Genomic DNA, 10,948 nt, shown 5'->3' with positions numbered 1-10,948 from the left:
CATGACTAATTTTCTTTGCACTGGAAATGTAGGGGAGTCCCAGCTTCTCTTAGCTGGCCAATAATGGAGGCTACTTTAGTTCACACAAGTGAAAGCAGTCTCTCTCACAATCTCACTCAAATAAAATTGCAGGTACTGGAGGCAAGAAAAGAATAATAACCTAATTAAAATCAACTATGTTCTTTGAGTGGCAGCCACTTCACATTGCAGTGTTTTTAATGAACTCAGAAACTGCACAGCATCTAGTGATACCTCAGTGTTCTAGTGAATAACTTGGATGCTCTTTCGTTCCAGCAGCAGTCAGATCTTTTAACAGTCACCTTTAATTTGGGTTGTGACTCTGACTCACAATGGTGAATCATGACTCAAATGGCATAATTTATGGTTTTATTTATTCCTGTTACTTACTTTGTATGTATTATCATTCATTGTATGAATTGTACATTCATTTTCCTGTCAGGGATCATTAGATTTCTTCAAACAGTAAATTAATGTTCCTCAGAAACACGCAACATTCTTCTGCTACATCAGCATTACTGTTGTGTATAAAGTAATAGGGGCTTCGATTCAAAACACTTTGGAAACCACCTAAAAACTGGATAAAGCTTTTTTGTAAAACTGCAGCCCAATAGCCATATGAATGAGAGACAGGAAGGGCCGTTGCTAGGCAACGCCACAGCCTGGAAGCTTCAACTCTGAAAGAATATGAAAGCAAATGTAAAATTGGAAATTATTCACATTTTTGTTTAATTATAAAAAGTATGACGTTTTATCAAGAAGAAAAAAGAAATCCAAGCCTTAATCTCAATGTCCAACATATAATTTGTCTCTAAGGCAGCTCTTTGCCACATTCGTGACCTCTGAACTCCCTACGTCAATCGTTAAAGGAGCTAGCATACATGCTATACTTTCAGAATGACTGGTGGTTTCGTTGTCATGTCACAGGTCCAGGAGGGGAGTAAGGTAATTTTAAAGCTGTTCCGACCGGTTCAACAATTATCTACTCCGAGTCCGACGTTTGTGTGGCTCCATTGCCGTGTTTCGGAGCAGCCAGCGTCCACCGGTGGACTCCAGTCCGGGGATTTCTTCCCGCCCAAAGCCAATCTTGCTGCAGGGAGGAGCGAGCGGAGTGCGGTTGAGCTGAGCATCACACAACCCGCATTCAAGGAAACGGGCGAACACAGCACTTTTCGACTTTCCACAATGTTCTAGCCTCCGTACAAGACACGTTTTTATTAATAAATTGATTTATTCGACGTGGAGCCGGATGGAAGCCGTTTGTCTTTGAAAAGCCGGGGATTGCTGCACAGGCAAAGGGGGACCCGCTCAATTGTTTCCTGCGCCAAGAACTGTAAAGACATGATCATTACACCGCATCTGTGGTAAGGCAATAAGCTTTTCTCCTTCTCTCAGAGCCAGTCTTACTCGTCTATAATGATAATTTAAAAAAAATATTTTAGGTATATGATTTTATTTGAATTGAGGGGCAGGTCTTTGGTGCGTTCAGCCTCTCAGACTGAGCCTCAGCAGCATCTCATCCTTTTGTATTTGCATCCTGAGTGAATCACTGAGGACCAGTCAGACATGTCCACCTAGCCACTGCTGACTTAGCTAGCATCTGCTAGTCTTAACAGGAATGAGAAATCTGTCCCATTAAACGCGAGAGCCCCCACACCACGGGGACATAAGTGGACCGTCAAAAACATGGATGCAGTGGAGGACCCAACCTGGCAGCCCACTCTTTTACCGATGATGTAGATGTAATGCGTCACTGACCTTTTCACCCTTTTTACTGAGCCTCACTGTGTCTTTTAACCTTCCCATTTTGGGGTGACTTTCTGAGGATTACTGATGAATATGATCCACACTTACAATCCTTTATATTCCTCTCATCGTGTTGTCAACGTCGAGGTGACAACTGATAAAAAGTTATCCAACTTCTGTCAATCAGGTGATCTCTCCCCAATATCTCAGCCTGTTTTTCTAAGTGAAGGTCAGCCAGTGACTTTGCAGTTGTTCAAAATAGCCTCGAATCACATAAATTAAAGAGCAGCAGAGGGGACTTGACAGCAATGCTTGTCACTGGCATGCTTTCTTGAATAAATGTTGCTTTGATCAGCAGCGATGATTGATTTTCCAATATTTTTCTTGGCCCAGGCCTGAGAAACTCTCTGGCTTGAAGGTGTCCCCATCCTATATAGATGAAATCTGTGCAGACTGCAGAACATATGTTATCGCTTGTTGGAGTGAAGGGGACATGTAGAGGCTCAACTCACTGTCGTATTTTTATGTTAGATCTGCGTGCTTCTCTTGTATGGTAAAATGTTAAATCTGTGTTGCTGCTGTCCTTGGTCATGTCCCTTTTGTAGAAGTGATCAGAGACCTCAGTGGGACTGACCTGGTGAGAAAAAATTTTAAAAAGCCATCATGATAATAATTCATATATGTCAGTATTTACAGAGGAGGATTGAATATTTGCCACATCACACTCATACAATTCACCATCTAATGAAAACAGTCGCCCGACAGGTATATGGTTTTGCAACCTATGACTCATCTATAGCTGCCTCTGTCCTTCGCTTCAGTGAGTGGTTCTTGTTGTCAATTGTACAAATTTTAGTTTATTTCAATTGTCTTAGTGGCACTTCAACCTGTGCTTGTGTTAACATTATGCCCAATATTTGATATTTTCTGAAAAATGTTGATACTTAGTTCTACCTTTCCACACATTAAAAGGGAAAAATATATTCAATTAAACATCTAGAAATCATTTGAGTTGTCTTAACAAAAAGCTGTATGGGCATTTCGCGTACAATATGATATTACAAAGTTTAAATCATGAAATATCTGCCCAAAGTACAATTTTCAAGACGGATTATCTCTATAAGAATTCAGCATCAGCTTTCAGCCCCTGACAGTTCCTTGCCACTATTCAATTTTCCCACATAAGCGCAATTCAGTGTGCCTCCAAAAAGCATTGCAGTGCAATACCCTGCTCTACCTAGATGATGTAATTTGTGCAGCGCAGGATAAACTGGCTCTGTCCAGTTACTGTTAGAAAAAGACAGGCCTTTACTTTAAAGAGATGTGCTGCTCACTGCGCCCAGATGTCATTTAAGATCTAAATCCATCCAGCCTGCTTTTATTGCACAGCTGGTAAATAGTCCAAACACTGCTCTTTAGATCGATATGCATTATTAGCCAGTTGTAAATTCAGACAATAGTTGTCCTCACAGACCCTGTAATATAATCTTGGGACATGAGTCTGTTCTTGTTGGTCTTCTTTAATTATGCAACAGAGGAGGGAGATCAGCAAACTTAGTTGGCTGGAAAGTGCTGGTCGATAATGTGATATTGCGGGTGGCTAGTATGGGGTAGCAACACAAACAGGAATATCTTCTAACATCGGGCTCCCTTGTATTATAATGTTTGTGATGGCAGAAATACTTAAAAGTTAATGTGCACTAACAGCAGCCAGGTTTGGGCAAGATGGTTAAAAAAAAACATTACCTGGATCAGTTTTTCCATCCATCAGTTTGATCGATATTTATCGCGATATGAAACCGGAAGAAACCAGATCATTCAGTGGTTAAACTTAAGAGCATAGCTTAACGTGAGAAATATTAGAGCTGGCCAACAGTTTCAGATAGTGCAATATTTTTTTTTACTAATTATCTCCATATTGATATTGTGAAAATGTTGTCGGGATGGCTATTGGAATAAATAGCCAAGGAAAATGAATATTCCACTGACTGTAGCCACACAAAGTTTGTAAGATAAATTCGTTGTCATTGTTTCCCTCCTGTCCTGCTGTTTAAGTACTGCACTCGATGCGGCTTCACAGTTCCAATGTCTCCTGAAGAAAGGGCTGTCACGTGTTTCTCTATAGTTGCTTAATTTGCTATTACGTGTCTGATTGTTTAAGAGACTTGGAACATATTTTGGAAAAGGTAGATGAATTACATTGCTTGGTAGCCTTAAAGTAGCTGGAAACAGGCAGGAAGCCATTTGCTGCAAGGTCTTAAACTGATAAAACGTGACATGCTTCTTCTGAATGTACTGTCTACATGTCTAAAGAGCGCTCCTAAAACCCAACTGATATCAGCATATCCCACGTTTGGGAAATGTTGAATTCAGAAAAAAAGGCAAATTAGTTCAATCCAATCAGAATATGCTGTTTAAAAAGAGCCATATCGAATTCAGAATATTGTCATTTTCAGAATAATAGTGGAATTTTAATGTGCATGTTAACTGAGTGAGATTTTTGTTTAATCATCTGTAATGTGGATATAATGTCTGTGTGGGTAATGGCGATTATTAGAACCTTACTTTTAAAACCAGAAGAAAGACTTGCGCTACATCCTGATTTCCAATATCTATAACAGTATCCAATTTAACATCGTGCTACTGATATGATAATGATGTATGGCCCAGTCATTACAGCAAGCAACACCCAAGAAAGTGAGAAGTAATTTGTTCTGGTCTTACGTGGTTCAGGTGTTTTGATGCCACTTAGATGTCTAAATGAGTTTACAGTTAATTACATTATATCATGAGTGAGCAATAAAGACGGTGATCACTGCCGTCTTCCAAATCTCCATTTGCTTTGTTCTTCTTGGCTTGACCCATGTCAGGATAGCTGATGCTTATTACTTTATTCATCATAGGAATAAAGCGAGGAATAAACAGAGAGCCTGAAGGAATTCACTATCTCATCCAAAAATGTTTCAGTAAAGCAGGTTCCTATGTAGATAATTGAAGCTGCTTTTTTAAATTTAATTTCATTATTAAACTTGAAGTAAATAAAATGGTGGTTTCTCCAGTGTTATTCTTACCATGTACTGTCGCTTCAGCCAACCGTGATAAATGCACACGATGCACATGTTAAAAGAATGAAATTTCACAAGTGTATGTTGGCTCGTTTGGATTTTCTGCTCGATAGTCTCGTTACTGTAAACTACTAAACCCTTAACCTTTAATTCATAATGCATGAATAAACAATCACAGGGACTGTTTTTGTCATCTGCTGTTTATCCAAAATAGCTGTTTGAAGAAATGTGTTTCATAGTATACACTCAGTGTAGTACTGGTTAGGAGTCTCCAAAATATAGCTGACATTTTTCGTTATTTATTCAGGAAACCACCCCCCTTCCCCATTTGCTCTGTAGCTTTTCTGGAGCATGATATAATGGACAGAACTTGCTTTGTGTGTGTTTGTGCTGAAAGCGGTGAATGTGAGAGATGGCGGGAAAGGGAAGTGAAAGGGCTTTTCTTGCTTATCTAGACATTTCATGGACATATGGCCTCACAACTGCTGGCTCTAAATGGTTATGAGGAAATTAAGCAGAAAATTGGCTCATACCTATAAAGACTGTTCTCTCTGTTCCTTGTTCGCGACGTGTCAGTTCAGAAAGACAGAAATGTAATTTATTGGTACATCTATGTAACCGTAGAACATTCATACACAAATCCTTTGAATACTGCGTACTGTATGTAACATTGAATTACTAGTGCTTAAACAGTTAGTTTATTGTTCTCGTCAAATCAAATGAAGCTGTAGGTTTTTCTTTTTCTTTTTTTTTTAATGGATCAGTCCTGGGGCTTCCGAACTGTTCAGATCTGGACCCCCCAAAATCCCCCCGTTCCAGGAGGACGTGGATGAAGGGTACAAACATTACATACACACATGAACAGGCCTACCCAGCAAAGCCAACTTTAAATTGATTTAAAATTTGACTGTTTTATCTTTAGAAACAGTTAAGGCCTTTTAAGATAAAAATTTCTATCTTTTTTATTTCTGGAAATCCTCTTACAAAGCCACCCAGGGAGTACTGGCTTTTTCCTGCTGTTTTACTGGGCAAATGAGTAATCGCAAAAATAATCATCAGCTAAATCAGTATTGAAGTCCTGCTGTTGCAACACATACGCAGGCATGCGAGCAAGTACACACACAACAGCAGACTCCTCCATCAGTAAACACAATCAAATACTGTACATAAATTAGAAGTAACGCGCATCAGGAGTATGGACAAACAGTAGAAGCACATTAAACATGAACATGGCTTCACAAGAAAACACTGTGAAAATACTAAGTGCTGTAACAAGGGCCTCTTCTCATCGTTTTGATCCGCCTCCCCTTTGTAACAGTGTAACACTATAATAAGTTCCTAATGAATTTGTTGAGACAGTAGCAGGGTGGATCTTAGTGAATTGTTCTTTGGGTCTTGGATAGGAGTAAAAGTGGTGTCATTGCTGCATCTACTTGGCAGGGCTTTCTTTGTCCTCCTGCTTAGAGACCCATAATCACGGTGACTGGATTTAGAAGATTAAGCTCATGACTAATCAAGGCCTGAGCAGAGACATGGCAACTGGCTCCGTTGGCAGCAACACTGCTGTCCATCGAAACGGGGATCAAACTGATTTTATTTCTTTGTGGATGGAAAGTTGATAATGGCTTATAATCATTGACATCAGCGAGCATTTACATAAAAAGTCACGGGCTAACAACATTAATTATTGTAATTGCAATGATTAATTAACCTGGTCTGTGATGAAATTATGTGTGTTCCAAACAGCTCTGTTGGTTCGCTGATCGTATAAGCAGGTGTATAACGTCACATAACAGGATCAATGTTGTCGGCCTGGGCACATACACTAGAAGTACATGGCTGTAAAATGTCAGTTGATATTGATCATTTTTGGTAATTTATTAAAAGATCGAGGTGGAGAAAGGTTTAATTTAACCACTTAATTTAATCACTCAGCCTTAACAAGAAATTAGTCATGCACAATAGACAGAGGATTTTTTTTGCAGTTAACCCATATGCTGATATTTTCAGCTGATTCTGTGTGATAGCTGATATTTACCCCTGGCGTTGTGTAAAAGCAGGCTCATATGAGATTGGCATTCAGCACATATTAAAATCACATTAACATTGTTCTTTATTTTCAAAAACCTTTTAGAAATTTTACTTCCTTCCCAAACTGAAATCTGACCGATAGAGAAATATTTTGAAAAATGTAGAAGAAGAAGAAGAAAAACATACCAATGTCGGCCGATACCAGTCATGTGCTGATATGATCATACATCCCTACTGTCCTACTGGCAGGCCTGTTCTTTTTTACCATCGATTATCAGCGCGGCCGCATTCGTATTCTCCCTTCACAGTGTTTGTGTTCTTGTTGTGTCACATTTAAATTGTGCAAATCAACAACATACCTATGACATGATGAAAAACAATTCATCAGTTAGTACGGAAAATAATTTCCAGCTCAGTTAATAATAAAAATAATCATCAGTTACTCCCTCAGTGATTGTAGCCTCGCTGCCAGTGCAGTCAAAACTGAACCAGCAAACCACCACAGGAAAGTCACTAATCTACACTTCTGCTACCTATCAGGTTGTGGAGTGCGGTTCTGTTAAATATGCTAAGTGGGATGCACTACGTGAATGGACTTAGCACCTTTCCCCACAGCTGCTCTGATCCCAGTTGGCTTAAGTCAGGGAAGGGAAGACGATGACGTTAAAGGACCTGAATAATAGATTGTGGTGTGTGAGTGTAGTGCACGGTTGCATGTGAGAGAGTGTGGTGGCGTGGAGTGTAGACATTCTCACTGGAGTTTCCCAACATACACCTAATGCAGTTAAAACTTCAGGGTGCTCCAGAGTTAAATACACTACTTATAAACAACACTTAGGGATAATGATTATAGTCATTAGTAGCAGTTACATTATAAAGGATAGAAAATTGTAGATGTACATCTGCATTTCCTAAAACTCAAGCCGATGGACTTAAATTGATAATTTTGTCCAGCCAAAAGTTCAAATCCCTAAGATATTCAAATAATCAAAATGGTTAGAAATCAGAGGTCTAAAAATACCACATTTAAGTTGCAGCCTGGTTTATGTGGACAACCAATGATCTGTTGTGTTGCCTACCAACATGGGGGCCACTGGTTCAATTTCCAGTGTTGTCTCTGGTTTGGTTGGGCATACATAAAGACAAAGTTGGCCACATATTCAGATGGGATGCTACATTAGAGCACGTGTCCTGGTTACTGCACTAGCACCTCCTCTGGTTGTTCGAGGGGGGGAGGGGGACTGTGAGAAATAGCGTGATCCTCCCATGTGCTGCGTCCCCCTGGTGAAAGTGCTCGCATCCACATGTGCTGGAGGAAGCATGTGCTGAGCAACAGAGGGGGAGGAGCAACAGTCAGGTGATTTGGCAATGCACAATTAAGGAGAAAAACATGAGAGGAAAACGTTGGGATGAAAAGAACAAGACAACCATCAAATCTAGAGCTGTGAAATGAATCAGATTTAATCAAAATCACAATATGGGCAATATGAGTCAAATTACCCTTTTAAATTAGATATTGTGGTGCGACAGAGATGTCTTGTCTATAAATCACACTAAGAGCTTTCATATATTTAGAGGCGGGTCCTCGCTACAATCACACCATTAACATTTTAATGAGTTTTACAACAAAAATGAGGATGCCATAAAGAATGAACATTCTGTCTATTAATGCAAATCAATACCAGTGAAAGGGGTTACAAGTAAATATTTCTTCATGATTGTACAGACCCCAGTTGGGTCGCACAACCTGGCATGATTGCGCAGCTGTGAACTGGACAGTGTGCAATGGTGAAGGTGTAACATTCTGACCGTTGTGTTTCAGATGAACACCAAGCAGTGAGTGTGCAGAAGTGTCAAATGATGCTCTTAACCCTCGGAGCCCAGTCCTGAGGGAGGTCTACAGAGCCAACTGGTGCCCACCATGTCTCACCACCAACACCCCCAGCGAGGCCCCCATGGCCGGGCCATGAGCTCTGAGGACAGGAGTTCCACACCAGTCAACAAGACCTCCACACCAGTCCACAAGAGCGCCTCCTCCTCTTCCTCTTCACAGCGCGACAGCCGGCAGGTAATTTTTAGGCCACTGCAGGCTGAGTGAATGTAGCTGTAGAGGAAAGGTAATACAGATCGAAAGAAAGCACTGCTGTAGTGCAGTTTGTACACGTGGGTATGCTCTAATGATTCCCCCACCCCAAAATGTATTCACTGGGGAGTTTAGGGCTGTCCTCTTGTGAAGCATAAATTGCTCTGTTTTATTTTCCCTATTAGGTGAAAATTGGGTCCTTGCACATGGGTGTACTGAAATCCTCCTGTTATTGTTGTGGGTGTTCTGTGTGGTCTCTTGTATCACATGACTACACCTTTGCGCAGCAGTCAGGCAGCTTTTGGAAATAAGATAATGTCTAAATAACTAGTGCTGTGAGTTTAATGTCTTAACAACCACAATTAATCTGGAAAGCTTGACATGTTTTACTGTAATGCAAACTAATCGTATAACTAAATTTGACTCCCACATCCTCCGTCATAGCAGAACATCCCTCTTGTTCTCATGAGTAGTGCACATTATCCAGAGGGTCATCACAGTGTCTCTACTTGACAGCAGTTTCAATGGCACTTTGCCACAACAGTCCTGCAAACGCAACAAAAGTAAAAGTCTAAGTCTTTCATGACCAAGCAGTAGTAGTTGTTCGTCCATTACGCACTCACGCGCTGGAATTCAGCACTTCAAATGACAAAACGGATGAAGCACAGCAAATGACACCAGCAAACATTCACTGAGACTTGTTTACTCAGTAAATCAAGAGACTCTACTTAAGAAATCATCTGAAGGAGCTGTTTTAACAGCGTGGGGCAAGCCTCCCCGGGAAGGCTTAAGGCAGTTTCAGGGTAGGCTCAATAAATGGAAGTGACAGAATATTAGTTATCAAAGGGCATCACATAGATCAGCCTATATCTATGTACTTTGATTGAAGACGTGGTTTAATTATTAGTTTTGGGAGAGTTTTAATGTTTCCAAGAGTAAGACACTAATAAATGGCTCAGAACAGACAGTCTTCCTGTATTTGCTGGATTGTGCTATTGTTTAAAACAGAAATGCTGGGCTAGCTTGACTAAATAGTTGACTATCTATGGATCAAATAAGAAACGCAAAAATTCTTAATAAGTCCTGATAGAATAACTGCAAGTACTGTAAGGAAGAGCACAAGCTTGATCTAAGCTTAAATGTTTTTGGTAATGTTACATAACCAGTGTCATGCAATTCTTGTCTTACGTCTCCCAGAAAACAACTAAATACTAATATTTTGTTCTTGCCATTTAACCCAATTTATGACAGACATGGTTGTGATTAAATTTTTTATCAGTTCACAGTTCCCCTGTGAAACAATTGCTTACCATTTATCAACCCCTATCCGCTGATTTAGCAGAATAATCAAAGAGAGACGAGAGCTAATTCCCTATTTGAATCAGTTAAACTCTTTTAGAGTCATAGTAAACAATGAGATATAATCTTCTTTCACAGTTCACAGGGCAAGTGCTTTAACTTAAACCCCTGCAGCGAACCATCTGAAGCTCTCGGCTCTCCTTACCTCCCTAAGCTGCTGTGTCACTGTGGCCACGCAGAAACAGGACACCACAACTGGAATCTGTGACATCACAGCTTTTCCATCAACACCGGCTAATGAATATTTCATGAGATGCAGGCGTGGCGCTCCAGTGAACATGTGGCTTTGGTATGCTGCGTGGGAGCCCAGCTTGTATTGTGCCCAGAAGCGTTTAAGATCTGAGGAGAAAAGGGAGATTGTTTGAAAAATGGGCCCAGTTTAGAACATACAGTGAAAGTCCTGCTGTTTGATGAGACAGTCAACCCCCTCAACCCTTCTGTTCATTGTTCCTTACTTTAATGGCGCCTGCTTGCTTTTAATAACGAGGCAGTCGCGGTGAAAGAGAGTGTTTATCATTTCATCTTGTAGACTCTCCAGACGAATTTTAAAAAGCAGGCTATGTCTGGATTCAAAGTTATGTATAAACACTCTTTTTTTATTAAACAATGCACAAGGCAAAGAGGCAGTACAGTCTCTTTAATTTTG

At 40.3% G+C, this 10,948-nt stretch overlaps 1 protein-coding gene across 3 annotated transcripts in view; it reads left to right on the top strand.

Annotated features, from left to right (window-relative positions):
* The first annotated feature begins 945 nt into the window (after window positions 1-945).
* Window positions 946-10,948, top strand: part of osbpl6 (oxysterol binding protein-like 6) — a 36,788-nt gene continuing 26,785 nt past the window's right edge. For 2 of the 3 annotated variants that reach the window (XM_086220618.1, XM_086220616.1), the window contains exons 1-2: window positions 947-1,382; window positions 8,683-8,928. In XM_086220618.1, coding sequence (XP_086076744.1) covers window positions 8,782-8,928 — 147 coding nt within the window. In that variant the 5' untranslated portion in view covers window positions 947-1,382; window positions 8,683-8,781. Of the gene's footprint in view, window positions 1,383-8,682; window positions 8,929-10,948 lie in introns of all 3 variants that reach the window. The other variant, XM_086220617.1, reaches the window with a different exon arrangement.

Source organism: Aulostomus chinensis, chromosome 12, assembly GCF_037954235.1.
Source record: "Aulostomus chinensis isolate RoL2024-O1b breed Wild chromosome 12, RoL_Achi_v1.0, whole genome shotgun sequence".
In the NCBI taxonomy this organism is placed as follows: Eukaryota; Metazoa; Chordata; class Actinopteri; order Syngnathiformes; family Aulostomidae; genus Aulostomus; species Aulostomus chinensis.
This window is presented reverse-complemented; position numbering and strand designations above follow the sequence as displayed.